Source organism: Malaclemys terrapin, chromosome 15 (genome assembly GCF_027887155.1).
Source record: "Malaclemys terrapin pileata isolate rMalTer1 chromosome 15, rMalTer1.hap1, whole genome shotgun sequence".
NCBI classification, from domain to species: domain Eukaryota; kingdom Metazoa; phylum Chordata; order Testudines; family Emydidae; genus Malaclemys; species Malaclemys terrapin.
In genome coordinates, this window is record NC_071519.1 from 8,700,926 (window position 1) to 8,717,815 (window position 16,890).

Genomic DNA, 16,890 nt, shown 5'->3' on the forward strand with positions numbered 1-16,890 from the left:
AGAAGAAAAAAGGAGCAGGTTTACCCAGAGGCGGATATCAGTACAGGCTTCTTTATTGCCATACTTGTTCCCCTCGACCCAATTGTCGAGTAAGCACTGGATTAGTTACATCACACCGCTTTTATCTAAGAGAAGATGTCACACCCCACCTTATGTAGCTTTTCCACATGGCAGGAACCCTTTCTTCCAAACTCAGTTCCCAGTCCAGTTAGTGGAAAAATACAGGTACCAAAATGGAGTTCAGTGTCATGTGGTCTGGTCACATGCCCTAGCATGCACTGCTGAGTCATAGTAGCCATGACTCATAGGCTGGCTGAAACATTCACAGGAAGGCTAAGCTCTTCCACGGTCCATTGTCTTTGTTGATGAGCCATCAGCACTGTCTGGCTTCTTCATTGTTGTACCTGAAAGGCTAGTTGTGGGTGTTACCCAGAGTAAGCACATTTGAAAGACAGATACAGACTTAATATCCATAACTTCAGATTCAAACATGATCTATGCACACAAATATGATTTGCTGAATAGGATTATCCTAACTTTTCCAATGACACTGCAAATGATACATCTTGCACATAATGCATCATAATTATGACCTAATTCTATTATAATCATACCACTATACTGAATATGGGGTTTAGTGTCAGGTAGGGCCTAATTTCAAGGCACAGGAGTTGGGAATGGAACTTCCCCTCTTTGTGGAACAGGAAATTGCCCTCCAGCCAGGGCTGGGAAAACTTCCCAGACTCCCAGTGCTGGAGCCTGAATCTATTGACACTTCATTTGTTACCACCATCCCCAATCTTTGTGGCAACTGCAAACTTTATCAGTGATGATTTTATATTCTCTTCTAGGTCATTGATAAGAATGTTTAAATAGCACAGGGCCAAGATACAATCCTTGCGGGAACCCGCTAGAAATACATCCACTCGACCATGGTTCCCCATTTACAATCATAGTTTTTAATCTATTTAATGTATACCATGTGTATTTTGTATCTTGCTAGTTTTCTAGTCAAAATATTGGGCTGAACCAGGTCATATGCCTTACAGAAGTCTAGGTATATTACATCAGTATTATTAGCTGCAACCAAACTTTTGATCTCATCCAATAAGGATATCCAGTTAGTTTGATAGGATTTATTGTGTCTAAACCTTTTGTTAATTGGTACTAATTATATTACCCTCCTTTAATTCTTAATTAATGAAATCCAGTATCGGCTGCTCCATTATCTTGCCCAATATCGATTTCAGACTAGCACTCTCTTGTAATTAGGTCCTCTCTTTTACACTTTTTAAATATTGGCACAGCATTAGCTTTATTCCAGTCTTATGGAATTTCCCCAGTGTTCCAAGTCCTAATTAAAATCAATATTAACAGTCCACCACGCTCCTCCACCAGGTCTTTCAAAACTCTGGTTATTTGGACCCACTGATTTAAACATGTCTAACTTTAATAGCTGCTGTTTAACGTCCTCGTGAGTTACTGTTGGAATGGAAAGACTGTTGGCATCAACATCTTATGATATGTGTTACATCATCTGTTTTTCTCCAAATCCAAGAGAAATATTTATTGAACACTTTTACCTCTTCTGCATTATTTTTGATAATTCTACCATTTCCATCTAGTAATTTACCACTAACATTGTTAAGATTAATGTTGTACTTAATATACTTTTTAAAACTTCCTTCTTATTTTCATTGATTGGTCATTGATTTCTGATAGCTTCCCTTACCAATTTTCTACAATTCTGACCTTCTCACTTATATTCTTTACTATTGACTTCCCCTTTCTTCCATATATTTTATTTGGAGAGTGTTGGGATTCCTACCAAGGAGCCACCAGTAGGGTCCAGAGACAGCCCCATATCCTATATCAAGCTCTGGCTAGTAGGTATGTGATAAATGTGAAGATCCTGCCTCCGTCTGTCAGCTGGGAGACACAAAGGTTCTCTCTTTCAACCCTCTGATGTCTCCTGGCTGCTGTAAGGAAGGTGGGGTGGGACTCTGTTAACATGTGCCTCCTGGAGCTTCCATTTACCTGGTGCTGCTGTTCCGTGAATAGTGGGGTTGTGACTGGGGCAGCAGGTACTGACTGTTGGACTCTTGCTCTTTCAGGGGCTGGTGACTTTTGAGGAGGTGGCTGTGCATTTCACCAGGGCAGAGGGGGCTCTGCTGGACCCCACTCAGAGAGCCCTCTACAGGGATGTCATGCAGGAGAACTATGAGATGGTGGTCTTGCTGGGTAAGGAGTCCTGTCCACTCGGATATTAGAAGCTGTGGGGTCTCTAAAGAACCTGAATAGTAATAACTTTATACCTTTATTAATTATACACGTTGTCATAACTATAAAGGGAAGGGTAACAGCTCTCCTGTGTACAGTACTATAAAATCCCTCCTGGCCAGAGACTCCAAAATCCTTTTCCCTGTAAAGGGTTAAGAAGCTCAGGTAACCTGGCTGACACCTGACCCAAAGGACCAATAAGGGGACAAGATACTTTCAAATCTTGGGAGGGGCGGAAGGCTTTTGTTTGTGCTCTTTGTTTGGGAAGTTGTTTGCTCTTGGGACTGAGAGGGACCAGACATCAATCCAGGTTCTCCAAATCTTTCTGAACAAGTCTCTCATATTTCAAACTTGCAAGTAAGCAGCCAGGCAAGGCGTGTTAGTTTATCTTTGTTTTCTCAACTTGTAAATGTACCTTTTACTAGGGTGTTTATCTCTGTTTGCTGTACTTTGAACCTAAGGCTAGAGGGGGGTCCTCTGAGCTCTTTAAGTTTGATTACCCTGTAAAGTTATTTTTCCATCCTGATTTTACAAAGAGGATATTTACCTTTTTCTTTAATTAAAAGCCTTCTTTTTAAGAACCTGATTGATTTTTCCTTGTTTTTAGATCCAAGGGGGTTGGATCTTGATCCACCAGGAGTTGGTGGGAGGAAGGAGGGGGATGGTTAATTTCTCCTTGTTTTAAGATCCAAGGGGTTTGGATCTGTATTCACCAGGGAATTGGTGAAGGTCTCTCAAGGCTACCCAGGGAAGGAATTAGCTTTGGGATGGTGGCAGCGGACCAGATCTAAGCTGGTAGTTAAGCTTAGAAGATTTCATGCAGGCCCCCACATTTGTACCCTAAAGTTCAAAGTGGGGAAGCAGCCTTGACATGGTGGCAGAGCGGTGGGATCATTTTAAACCAAAAGCCAGTAAGATTTTTTTTTCTCCTTTCTAGCTGCTTGGAAAGTAGAGCTTAAGGTAGATGCATATCTTGTCTCTCCTTGCTTGAAGGCAGAGGTGTTAAGTTTTTTTTAACAAGGATCTTTGTTAAGAGAAGTGCTCAATCAGTGAGCAAACAACTGGTAAAAGGAATTTACAAGCTGAATTGTTTTTTTGCTTTCTACCTCTCGGGGATAGCTAGTTAGAAAGTCTCTGTTACCTCAGCAGCAGCCTGAGCTGAGTGTATCCCAGTTTCAGTCAACTGCAGAGGGGTGTGGCCCAGCACAAGAAAACAGGAAAATGACTACCAAAGAAGTAGCTAACAAAATAGAACTGGCCAGACTAGAAGCAGAAGAAAATGAAAAAAAAATCAGAGACTGCTTCAATTAAAAAAACTCGAGAAAGAGCAGAGAGAAAGAGAAGAGAAAGCCAAAGAGGAGGCCCACCAGAGACCTATGGAGCTGAGAGAAAAAGAGATGAAGCATGACTGGAATTAGCACGGGCTAGGCCAGATACAACAGCCAATCCTAACAACCCCTCTCCAGATACCACTTCCCATCCCAGAAAATTCCCCACCTACAAGGCAGGCAATGATTCTGAGGTCTTCTTAGAAAATTTTGAAAGGGCCTGCCTTGGATACAGCATCACTACAGACCAGTACATGGTAGAGCTGAGGCCGCAGCTCAGTGGACCCTTAGCAGAGGTGGCGGCTGAAATGCCTAAGGAACACATGAACAGTTATGAACTTTTTAAAAACAAGGCCAGAATCAGAATGGGGCTAACACCTGAGCATGCCTGTCGGCGGTTCAGAGCCCTAAGGTGGAAACCCGATGTGTCATTTACCCGACATGCCTACCACATTGGGAAAAATTGGGATGCCTGGATATCAGGAGCAAATGTTAAATCTATGGAAAAATTTCCCTTACTGATGCAAATAGAGCAGTTTTTAGAGGGGGTTCCTGAGGAAATAGAAAGGTACATCCTAGATGGGAAGCCCAAAACTGTAACCGAGGTGGGGGAGATTGGAGCCAAATGGGTGGAGGTGGCAGAAAAGAAAAAAACTAGTAGCAGTTGGAGTGAATATCAGAAGGGGCAACCCGAAACCAAACCTTACCACCGGGGACAACCCAAGGCCCCACCCACATCCCAAGGGAAACCCCAGACGCCTTCTCACCCCACCACACCAGTCTCCACCAACCAGCATCGCCCCGGTGATACCTTAGCAGGGTGATGTTTTAAATGTCATGAACTGGGACATATAAAGGCTCACTGCCCCAAGAACCCCAACCGATTACATTTCATTACACCCCAATCACACCAAAGATCCCCAGACCCAGATGCCACTCTCATACACTCGGAGTGAAGGGAAACCTTGAGAGTGGGCGGAAAGAAGGTTATCACTTGGAGGGACACTGGGGCACAGGTGTCGACAATCCACCAATCCCTAGTGGACCCCAAACTCATCAACCCGGAGGCTCCAGTGACAATTCAGCCCTTCGTGTCACAGTCTGTAACCTTGCCTACAGCCAAGTTGCATGTCCAGTACAAGGGCTGGTCAGGAATGTGGACTTTTGCAGTCTATGACAATTATCCCATCCCCATGCTGCTGGGGGAAGACTTGCTTCACATGGTTGTTCTAGCCAAGAGGGTGGGAATAGTCACCCGCAGCCAGGCTAAGCCAGCTTTCACCCCCATCCCTGTTCCTGAGCCGTCCACCAGGGCCCCGTCTGTGTTACCAGAGATCCAGAGAAAGGTGGTGGAACCGGATCCCCTGCCAACGACTGCAACAGCTGTAGTGGATCCAATCCCAGAGACCCAGCCAAAGCCAGTCCCAGAACCGGAACTGGCAACACAACCAGCAACAGAACTATTGCCAGCACTGAGTCCAGCGCTTGCAAACCCGTCTACCACTCACTCCAACGCCAGAGGGCACCAGCGAGCCTGAACTGGCAGAAGCAGCAGATAACCCTACCCAAGAGGCTCAGCCAGAGCCTGAAATATCACATAGTGCACCCGCGGACAGCGGTTCACAGTCAATGGAAACAGCCCCAGCACCTGCATCTCTTCCAGAGGGACCAAGCCCCAGTCCACAGTCCAAGGAGGAACTGATGTCTCCAGCATCAAGGGAACAGTTCCAGGCTGAGCAGGAAGCAGATGACAGCCTTCAAAAAGCTTGGGGGGCAGCACAGCACCCCACTGCCTCTCAGTTCTTCTAACCAATCCCGGTTTGTTGTAGAACAAGGACTTTTATACAAGGAGACTCTTTCTGGTGGGCACCAGGAAGACTGGCATCCTCAAAGACAGTTGGTAGTTCCCACTAAGTATCGGGTAAAGCTCTTGAGCTTAGCCCATGATCGTCCCAGTGGCCATTCTGGGGTGAACAGAACCAAAGACCGGTTGGGGAAGTCCTTCCACTGGGAGGGAATGGCCAAGAACGTTGCTAATTATGTCCGGTCTTGTGAGGTGTGCCAAGGAGTGGGAAAGCCCCAAAACCAGGTTAAAGCCCCTCTCCAGCCACTACCCATAATTGAAGTCCCATTTCAGTGAGTAGCTGTAGATATTCTGGGTTCTTTCCCAAAGAAGACCCCCAGAGGAAAGCAGAACATGCTGACTTTCATGGATTTTGCTACCCGATGGCCGGAAGCAGTACCCTTAAGCAACACCAGGGCTAAAAGTGTGTGCCAGGCATAGCAGACATTTTTGCTAGGGTAGGGTGGCCCTCCGACATCCTTACAGATTCAGGAACTAATTTCCTGGCAGGAACCATGGAAAACCTGTGGGAAGCTCATGGGGTGAATCACTTGGTTGCCACCCCTTATCACCATCAAACCAATTGCCTGCTGGAGAGGTTTAATGGAACTTTTGGGGCCATGATACGTAAATTCGTAAATGAACACTCCAATGATTGGGACCTAGTGTTGCAGCAGTTGCTTTTTGCCTACAGGGCTGTACCACATCCCAGTTTAGGGTTTTCACCATTTGAACTTGTTTATGGCCACGAGGTTAAGGGGCCATTACAGTTGGTGAAGCAGCAATGGGAGGGGTTTACGCCTTCTCCAGGAACTAACATTCTAGACTTTGTAAGTAACCTACAAAGCACCCTCCGACACTCTTTAGCCCTTGCTAAAGAAAACCTAAAGGATGCTCAGGAAAAGCAAAAGGCCTGGTATGATAAACATTCCAGAGAACGGTCCTTCAAAGTAGGAGACCAAGTCATGGTCTTAAAGGCGCTCCAGGCCCATAAAATGGAAGCATCGTGGGAAGGACCATTCACGGTCCAGGAGCACCTAGGAGCTGTTAACTATCTCATAGCCTCCCCCACCTCCAACATAAAGCCTAAGGTATACCATGTTAATTCTCTTAAGCCCTTTTATTCCAGAGAATTAAACGTTTGCCAGTTTACAGCCCAGGAAACAGATGACAAGGAGTGGCCTGAAGGTGTCTACTACGAAGGAAAAAGGGGTGGTGGCGTGGAAGAGGTGAACGTCTCCGCGACCCTTGGACGTCTGCAGCGACAGCAGATCAAGGAGCTGTGCACAAGCTTTGCACCAATTTTCTCAGCCACTCCAGGACGGATTGAACGGGCATACCACTCTATTGACACAGGTAATGCTCACCCAATTAGAACCCCACCCTACCGGGAGTGACCTCATGCCCAAACTGCTATACAAAGGGAGATCCAGGACATGCTACAGATGGGTATAATCCGCCCCTCTAATAGTTCATGGGCATCTCCAGTGGTTCTAGTTCCCAAACCAGATGGGGAAATACACTTTTGCGTGGACTACCGTAAGCTAAATGCTGTAACTCGTCCTGACAACTATCCAATGCCACGCACAGATGAGCTATTGGAGAAATTGGGACATGCCTAATTCATCTCTACTTTAGACTTAACCAAAGGGTACTGGCAAGTACCACTTGATGAACCCGCTAAGGAAAGGTCAGCCTTCGTCACCCAGGCAGGGGTGTATGAATTCAATGTACTCCCTTTCGGGTTGCAGAATGCACCCGCCACCTCCAAAGACTTGTAGATGGTCCCCTAGCGGGATTGGGAGAATCTGCAGTTGCCTACCTCGATGATGTGGCCATTTTTTCTGATTCATGGACAGAACACCTGGAGCACCTGGAAAAAGTCTTCGAGCGCATCTGACAGGCAGGTCTAACTGTTAAGGCTAAAAAGAGTCAAATAGGCCAAAACAGAGTGACTTACCTGGGGCACCAGGTGGGTCAATGAACTATAAATCCCCTATAGGCCAAAGTGGATGCTATCCAAAAGTGGCCGGTTCCAAAGTCAAAGAAACAGGTCCAATCCATCTTATGCTTGGTCGGATATTATAGGCAATTTGTACCACACTATAGCCAAATCGCCACCCCGCTAACAGACCTAACCAGAAAGAAACAGCCAAATGTAGTTCATTGGACTGATGAGTGTCTTAAGCCTTTCACCAGCTTAAGGCGACACTCATGTCTGACCCTGTGCTAAGGGCCCCAGACTTTGACAAACCGTTCCTAGTAACCACAGATGCGTCCGAGCGGGGCGTGTGAGCAGTTTTAATGCAGGAAGGACCGGATCAAGAATTCCATCCTGTCGTGTTTCTCAGCAAGAAACTGTCTGAGAGGGAAAGCCACTGGTCAATCAGCAAAAAGGAATGCTACGCCATTGTGTAGGTGCTGGAAAAGCTACGCCCATATGTTTGGGGACGGCGTTTCCAACTACAAACAGACCATGCTGCGCTACAGTGGCTTCATACCACCAAGGGGAATAACAAAAAACTTCTTCGGTGGAGTTTAGCTCTCCAAGATTTTGATTTTGAAATACAGCACATTTCAGGGGCTTCTAACAAAGTGGCTGATGCACTCTCCCGGGAAAGTTTCCCAGAATCAACTGGTTAAAAATTGTTCTTGGAATGTGGAACATATTGTTAGTTTTTATATAATCAGTAGTATGTCTAAAGGCACATGTGTCTTATTAACTCTGTTTTCTCCTAGAGCTCCAGGAAGAAATCACAGCCAGTGTCGAACCGGCTGTCCAACACTATCTGTGATTTGGGGGGGCGTGTCATAACTATAAAGGGAAGGGTAACAGCTCTCCTGTGTATAGTACTATAAAATCCCTCCTGGCCAGAGACTCCAAAATCCTTTTCCCTGTAAAGGGTTAAGAAGCTCAGGTAACCTGGCGGACACCTGACCCAAAGGACGAATAAGGGGACAAGATACTTTCAAATCTTGGGAGGGGCGGAAGGCTTTTGTTTGTGCTCTTTGTTTGGGAAGTTGTTTGCTCTTGGGACTCAGAGGGACCAGACATCAATCCAGGTTCTCCAAATCTTTCTGAACAAGTCTCTCATATTTCAAACTTGTAAGTAAACAGCCAGGCAAGGCGTGTTAGTTTATCTTTGTTTTCTCAATTTGTAAATGTACCTTTTACTAGAGTGTTTATCTCTGTTTGCTGTACTTTGAACCTAAGGCTAGAGGGGGGTCCTCTGAGCTCTTTAAGTTTGATTACCCTGTAAAGTTATTTTTCCATCCTGATTTTACAAAGAGGATTTTTACCTTTTTCTTTAATTAAAAGCTTTCTTTTTAAGAACCTGATTGATTTTTCCTTGTTTTTAGATCCAAGGGGGTTGGATCTTGATCCACCAGGAGTTGGTGGGAGGAAGGAAGGGGGATGGTTAATTTCTCCTTGTTTTAAGATCCAAGGGGTTTGGATCTGTGTTCACCAGGGAATTGGTGAAGGTCTCTCAAGGCCTCCCAGGGAAGGGAATTAGCTTTGGGATGGTGGCAGCGGACCAGATCTAAGCTGGTAGTTAAGCTTAGAAGATTTCATGCAGGCCCCCACATTTGTACCCTAAAGTTCAAAGTGGGGAAGCAACCTTGACACAAGTTTTGACAAGTTTCCTTGCCCCCCCTTTTTTTGCCTTGTCTCCCACCCACTAGAATAATTTTTGGACATGTGTTTTTTTGGTGCTATCAGTCATTTCAAAATTTTATTTAATTTATCCTTATTGAATATATTAATTAAATGAATAACTAGAGCTTTCATGACTTTTCCTCATTTTAAGAGGAAAATATGCCACCTGTAGAATTCTAAATTGAGTAAATAGCTGTATGACTCATGCATGGCTTGTGTGACAGTCAGATGAGCTCATCTTTTTATAGGAGAGCGTGTAATGTTGCCATTCAGGACCCCACAAGGGAAGGGAGAACAGAGCCATGGGAGGAGAACGGGGGAGTAGATAATTCTGGGGTGTCAGGACATGGCGAGGGTGTTTGCAGAGTTACAGCTAATAAGCAACAGGGAGGGATGAGGTAGTGAGAGACTATGAGGGAACACAAGAAACTCTCAAGGTGCTGGAGGTAGTGCTGGCTGAGAGTAATGGGAAGAAAGGGAGGGGAGTATGGAGGAAGGCATCCAGGAAGTGGGCTGGATGGGTCAGTGGGAGGGAGGAGAGGTTTGGGGATCTAGAGCTGTGGGGGATCTCAGACCTTTAACCCCAAATCCCTACCCAAGCCTTGTTACTTTAGCGTCTACACTCCAGTTTTATTTCTCTTAATTAAACATTTCCCCCCCAAATATTATTATTTTAACTCTTGACTCCCTCTCCCACTCATTACCCCCCTCCCCATCTAACCTCCCCATCTCTGTGCATAGCGATCCTGGCCACCGATCCTGAGTCCTTGCTGCATTCCTCCCTCCCATAGGAGGGCCACGACCCGGGCACTTTGTTGATGATGTCACAAGGTGGTAGTGTAACCTGTACAGTTTTTACATCTATAATATTACGTATTGGGGTAAAACTTGCCCTTGTACATGGCTACTCAAAGTTAATTGAGAAGATGAAATTCGGTGAAACACACAGAAACTTGATTTAATACAGACCATTATAATTGAAATCATAGGAAAGGATTAATACACATAACGATTAGACTAAGATAAGTATTGTAAAGAGGGTCTTGCACTGTGCATACTTACAAGTTATGGACACCATTGGAAACAAAGATCGAGAGGCAAGGGAGGCCCTGTTTCAGTTTACACTGTCTCGAGGACCCAACAAAATGAAAAAGTGGTAACTAGGAGAGGTATTTTATCCACTTCCTTATGGTAATAGCATGGCTATATACTATATCTGTTTCCTTACTCTGATTACAGTAATGTCAATAACTGCCCCAACTCATATGTGGCCTTTGGGAAGTCCATAATTAAGCATCAAGCATTAATACTCATGATTTACATCACTTATTTATTAATAATTCCAATATATGAATGCGGTCCAACTGCTGAGATACTGCATAGCAACCTAATTGCTAAAAGCCCGCCCCAAACTTCCTTCTTTCAGAATCCTGTGGCATGTTGCACCTGTTTGTGGTTACTCATTAGTCTCTCAAAATGAGGGTGCAAAATATCTAACCTGGGATTCTCTCCTTAGGCCTATTCAGGTAAATCCTAGACTTCAGTATAACTACTCCCACAAAGCCTGAGCCTAATATAAGGCTCAATAACCCATTTATTTATGTTCACCTCCTTGCTCCTCCATGCATGTTCCTGAGGTTACATGGCCCAGTTCTTGTTTCTTACAGTCTCCATTTTCCAGAAGAATTTTAGTGTTTAGTTCCCCAACCTTCTCAAACTCCCCCAGTGTGTGAATTCTCCCTCCCATTACGCCTGAGTAACTAGATTTCCTAATTCCCCAAAAGGTGCTTTTGCGATGTCACAGTTCTGGTGTAGCTAAGTCTTTGACCTGCTCCGTGGTCTGCTCAAGGAATGCCCTCTCAGGTATCAAGCCTCTAGCCAGCCCCTCTCTATGGGTAGGGACCCACATGTCTCTCCTTTTTGACTAGGGTTTGAGGATTGCAGCTTGTCCTCCACTGTCTTCACTGGACTAACGTCCAGTTCCTGTGCTTTACTTTCTCTCAAAGGGCTGTGAACAGTGTGTGTGTGTGATAGAGGTGGGAATTTTGGTGCAGGGAGCTCTACCGCAGCAAATACAAATGGACAGGCACAGTAAAAGGAAAACAAAATGTTTTCTACAGCAGCATGGCTCAAGGGCATTGGCCAGTATGGACCATATTGTCTTCTTTGCATCTCAGTCCTAATCTAAGGACTTTCCAATGCTGTGTTTTGGTTGACTAATAAGCCTGCTATGTTTGAAGTCTGTCCAGTGTCAAAGCAAAAACTTTCTGAGGTGCACTGAAGCATGAATGAGGAACAGTCTCTGAACAGGAGTGTAGTTCAGCTGGACCTGCTGGCAGAGCTCACAGGTTGAAATAGGAGTGTTGAAGCCAGAGGCTCAGTCTCAGATGTTGAAGCTACATGGTTTATCCTTGTGGAAGAGTGGGACCCCTTGGGGGTCTAGCGCACTCAAGGGACACCTCCCAAGGACTGTTTAAAAGTCAGTGCATTGCACAGATCCTATGAATCCATGACAGTGTGCCAGAGGTTAAGCCTTATGGGTGAAAAAGTATAAAACAAGAAGACCATCCAAATGCGTATTTACCGTCGTCCCCTCATGAGTCCTCTTGGTAATCCCTGATAGGTTTTAATACACTTTGGAACTGTTCTTAAAGGCTTACCTCTTGGTTATCAGTTCATGTCAGTTTGTAGCCCCAAAAGACCCCCCTCAATCAGCTCAAACGCGTCTGTTTCTCCCAAAAAAGTCTATTTGTCTTTTTCAATCTGCTGAATGAGGTGAAATCAGTCACTGCCCCTTTCTGCGTGGGGCAAAGTTCAAAAGATGGAGATCTGCATAACCAGCCTTTAGATCTTGCATTCATCACCTTTTAGTGATACCAGATTTCACAGGAATCCCATCCCTGAGCCCTCCCCGGTATCATCTGGTCCATCTCAGCATCATAGTGTGTGAAAAATTCATGCTTTCAAATATACAGATATCAGTCATAACTAGGACCAGTGTTTGCTGGCAATGAAAACAGAGTAATTGACAAACATGAGCAATATATAATCCTTTAGCATGAAAGTGCTGTGATGGGTTGGATCACAGAACCCCCCTTGGGAACTGCCAACCGATGTGCCAAGACTACTTCTGCTCCCACTTTCCTGCCCTGGTAGCTCAGGACTCCAGCCCTCTGTCTTGTTGAACCAGACATGCCGGTCTGCTCTAACAAGGACCCAGGGTCTGAACCACATGCCCCAAAGCTGCAGACTTAACTGAAAGCAGCTCACAGAAGTGTTCCTGTCTTTAACATTCAGATGCCCAACTCCCAATGGGGTCTAAACCCTAAATAAATCAGTTTTACCCGGTATAAAGTTTATACAGGATAAACTCATAAATTGTTCGCCCTCTATATCACCGATAGAGAGAGATGCACAGCTGTTCCCCACCCCACCCCCCAGGTATTAATACATACCCTGGTTTTTTAATAAGTAAAAAGTGATTTTATTAAATACAGAAAGTAGGATTTAAGTGGTTCCAAATAGTAACAGACAGAACAAAGTGAATTACCAAGTAAAATAAAATAAAACACGCAAATCTAAGCCTAAAACAGTAATAAAACTGAATACAGCTAAAATCTGACCCTCAGAGATGTTTCAATAAGTTTCTTTCACAGACTGGACGCCTTCCTAGTCTGGGCACAGTCCTTTCCCTTGGTACAGTCCTTCTTCCAGCTCAGGTGGTAGCTAGGGGATTTCTCATGATGGCCCCCTCTCTTGGTTCTGTCCCACCCACTTCTATATCTTTTGCATAAAGGGGGAATCCTTTGTCCCTCTCTGGGTTCTCACCCCCTCCTTCTCAATAGAAAAGCGCCAGGTTAAAGATGGATTCCAGTTCAGATGACCTGATCACATGTCACTGTAAGACTTCATTACCCACTTGCCAGCACACACATATACAGGAAGACTTACCAGTAAAACAGCCATCTACAGACAATTGTCATGGTTAATGGCAGCCATCAAGATTCCAAACCACCATTAATGGCCCACACTTTGCATAATTACAATAGACCCTCAGAGATATATTTTATATTTCTAGTTTCAGATACAAGAGTGGTACATTTATACAAATTAGATGATCATACTCAGTAGATTATAAGCTTTGTAATGATACCTTACAAGAGACCTTTTGCATGAAGCATATTTCAGTTACATTATATTCATAATCATGAGCATACTTTCATAAAATCATATAGAGTGCAATGTCACAAGTGCATTGGGGGGAGGGGACAGAAGCCAGCTGTGTGGGGGAGGTGGGGCCCAGCCACTGGCATTGATAGCCTAGAGCCAGCTGTGTGCAGGGGAGACAGGGCATGAACCAGCTGTGTGCAGGGGAGACAGGGCATGAACCAGCTGTGTGCAGGGGAGACAGGGCATGAACCAGCTGTGTGCAGGGGAGACAGGGCATGAACCAGCTGTGTGCAGGGGAGATGAGCAGAGGAGAGGTGCTGTGGACGCAGTCGAGAGCAGGTGCGAGCGCCGTCCACTCTGCAGCATGAGGAGAGAGCCTGGTGTCCTACTGCCAACTGCCCTGGCTGTCATGGGGAAGCTGCAAAGTGGTTTTGCTGAGCCCAGACTTCTATGAGGAGCAAGTCTCAACAACAGCCAGCCTCCAGTCTCTGCCCTGCACCCTGGGCAGGAGTCAGGTGTCTCTGGGCAGAAATCTGGAGGGTTGTGACCCTGCATGCCCCATCCACCCTCTGTTCAGCAATTCCTGATATGAAGGGTGGTTCCAGAAATGAAGAGTAATTTCAGAAAAAAATACAGTAATAGCAGCAATTTCCAGAAAACATTGACCCTCCTCGTAACATTAAATACAGTAGTCGCAAGGTGTATGCCTCTGTTCATCAGATCGGTCACTCTGCCTTCACATAGTTCACTCTGCTGGTGGGTTCTGCCCCTTCCCCCATTCTGTGTCTGTCTTGTCTATTTAGATAGTAAATTCTTCAGGGCCACAGAGAAGGTTTTGGAATTAACTGACAAACTTAACAGTAACAAGTCACCGGGACTAGATGGCATTCACCCAAGAGTTCTGAAAGAACTTAAATGTGAAATTGTGGAACTATTAACTATGGTTTGTAACCTGTCCTTTAAATTGGCTTCTGTACCCAATGACTGGAAGATAGCTAATGTAACCTCAATATTTAAAAAGGGCTCTAGAGGTGATCCCGGCAATTACAGACCGGTAAGTCTAACGTCAGTACCGGGCAAATTAGTTGAAACAAAAGTAAAGAATTGTCAAAGTTAGACTCAGGACTCATAGTTTGTCAGACCACTCTGTTTTATTAGCACAGCGCTCTGCTAATACATTCAGATAATGTGAGCCTCCATGCAAGATTCAAACAGTCTTATTTATACAGATAAAAGGGTGCGAACTAAACAAAGGGACAGAGAGAGCAAAATTGTAAAATTTGCATAGGGCACAATATGCATATCCTGCTTCCTTATTAACTCTTATCAATCTAAGGCTAATGCTTCACCAATTGCCCTTAAGTGGGGCAATTCATTAAGCAGTTAATGTCTGCTTTCCTGCCCCCCTGGCTTGCAGCATTTCTCATTTCTACTTAAAGGTACATACAGCATTCTTTAATTCATTCTATTTCTTTAATATAATTCATTTCACTTTCACAATCCCTCCTTTTGGTCAAGCTTACGCAAAGACCAACAATTACTGGGTTCCACATATTAATCGTTCTTTATCTCTTCGTTCATCAGTGATATTTCGAAATCATCATATTAGCACTCTGTTTTGGGGCAGTCACTTGGGAGGCATACCTTACACAATTCTGGATACAACAGGAGATTAGCTGAAAGCATACAAAAATCATTAGGATTTCAAACAGGATAGTCAGGGCTCCCTGAAACAACCTGTTTCCTATGCCAGAGAAATTTAACAGGTTACTTAGCCACTTCCATAAAGAACTCAGCTCTTCATAGGGAAGATATGCGATTTGTTCTAAGTGACTAGCACAATCTATTACCTCATTGGTGTTGTCACGTATGAACACACAACATTCTTTTCTAATGAGAGCACAGGTCCCTCCTTTGGCCGCCAGCACTATGTCCAATGCCTGATGGTTTTGGAGGGCCATCTGTCAGATCGCCCCTGTTTCTTTGGCCAGGGTCTTTAAACTCTCTCCAGTTTCATTTGCCATTATTTCAACTACTGCTTGTAACCTTAGGAGCCTTTTTGCATCGTGTATTACTCCCCCAAGTGGGATAAGGGAACCGCCAATGGCCTCTTCCCAGGTCAAGGGGCTTATGTTATTTACATACCATTGGGCATCTGATAAGTCCCTTCTTCTTCGCCTGAAATTATGAAGGCGTTCTCGTGGGAAAGACCCTAGCACTCGGAATTGTGGGAAGAGTTGGGCGGGATAACAGATTCCTGACCAGTAATCTGGTAACACAGTATAAGCTTTGGTCCCACAAACCCAATGATGGCCTATTAAGGCTGGGAAGGGTCGGTTGCACCCATTTGTCACATAGGTGCCTACAAAGGAGGAGTAATATCCTCCGAAGGGCACAGGGTAATTCTCCTTACGAGGAGTGGTGTTATTTGCATGGCATTGAAAGATTGTATTGTTTTCACTAAGATTACTGTAGGGGGAACAGGAGATTGATTTTTCTGTTTGATCCCAGGTCGAGAAAAAATTCATATCCCCATACCCGGCCCGCCACTCTTTAGTTTTGTTCGAATAATCCCATACACCATTGGCCACAATATGCTGAAGGCAATGACTTTTTCCCAGATCCAGCCCTGTCCCATTACACACCCAACACCAATGACCTTTTCCCTCCACCACACTTATCCATTTAGATACATTTATTCCCACTGCTTCCCAAGTGTCATCATTGTTCCATGTTTTGTTAAACGGATGAAGTCCTCCAGTGAGGTCTGGGGAATTGAGTGGGATTGCCAGGACAGGAACACCAGCTTGAGAGTGGGCTGGGATGTGGCTGCAGACCCAGCAATTAGAAATATTAAGGGTCTGAGCTATCCACACTTGCTGCTGGATAAAAGAATTGTCATTGTGGACTCCCCAGACCTTAAGACACCAGCAGCCGAGGAACAGGCGCCATCAGAGGCTCATGTTGGAGGCAAGGCCCTTCCGGTTCTGACAACCTCAACTGAGGGAACCGCAGTCACGGTTTTACATCCACCAGGCAGCAGGCGCTAGGCTCACTACTGCTTCTTTTGGGGCCTTGCTTTAGGTCCTCGTCTGCTTCTGGCAACCCTTACGAGAGCGTAGATGGTAAGGTATTGCAGGCTGTTCCTCTACGTCTTCTTCTGGAGTCAAAATTGACTCTGCGTGGTCCTGAGGTGATTGGTTTGCTGGGGGGTGCCTTCTTACACTGCGAAGCATGTATGCACGCTGTGATGCCAGACAGTTTAACGGCCATCTGGATAGTAAGCAGTACCTAATGATTCTTTGATGTCCTTTAAGTCTCTTTACTTCTTCTTCCTTGACTCTGGCTATAACAATGGCCTTCACACCTTATCTTTCCCTGATGCATACATTCCTTATTCACACAGATTGAGAATACAAACAGTAGTATTTTATATGGAGCAAAAAGGCATTGCAAATTAAACCTTGCTAAGTTTTACAATCAATAACCAAGACAATTTACATTGAGACCCAGGCCTTCAATGTTCCTCTAATCTACTTAACATAGACACAATAGAGAATCCTGTTTCTTACTTACTAAACCTTAAAACAAAGAAATGTATATTTAACTAG

General features: G+C 44.8%; 1 protein-coding gene across 9 annotated transcripts in view; it reads left to right on the forward strand.

The window, feature by feature from the left end:
- The window catches only part of LOC128822992 (zinc finger protein OZF-like), a 40,489-nt gene that overhangs the window by 13,656 nt on the left and 9,943 nt on the right, over positions 1 to 16,890 (forward strand). For 4 of the 9 annotated variants that reach the window (XM_054004961.1, XM_054004960.1, XM_054004959.1 and 1 more), the window contains one exon: positions 2,115 to 2,241. The exons of 1 other annotated variant lie outside the window; for it this stretch is intronic. In XM_054004961.1, coding sequence (XP_053860936.1) covers positions 2,115 to 2,241 — 127 coding nt within the window. Of the gene's footprint in view, positions 1 to 2,114; positions 2,242 to 6,247; positions 6,808 to 16,890 lie in introns of those variants that run through there. 4 more of the 9 variants (XM_054004954.1, XM_054004955.1, XM_054004957.1 and 1 more) reach the window with 3 other exon arrangements.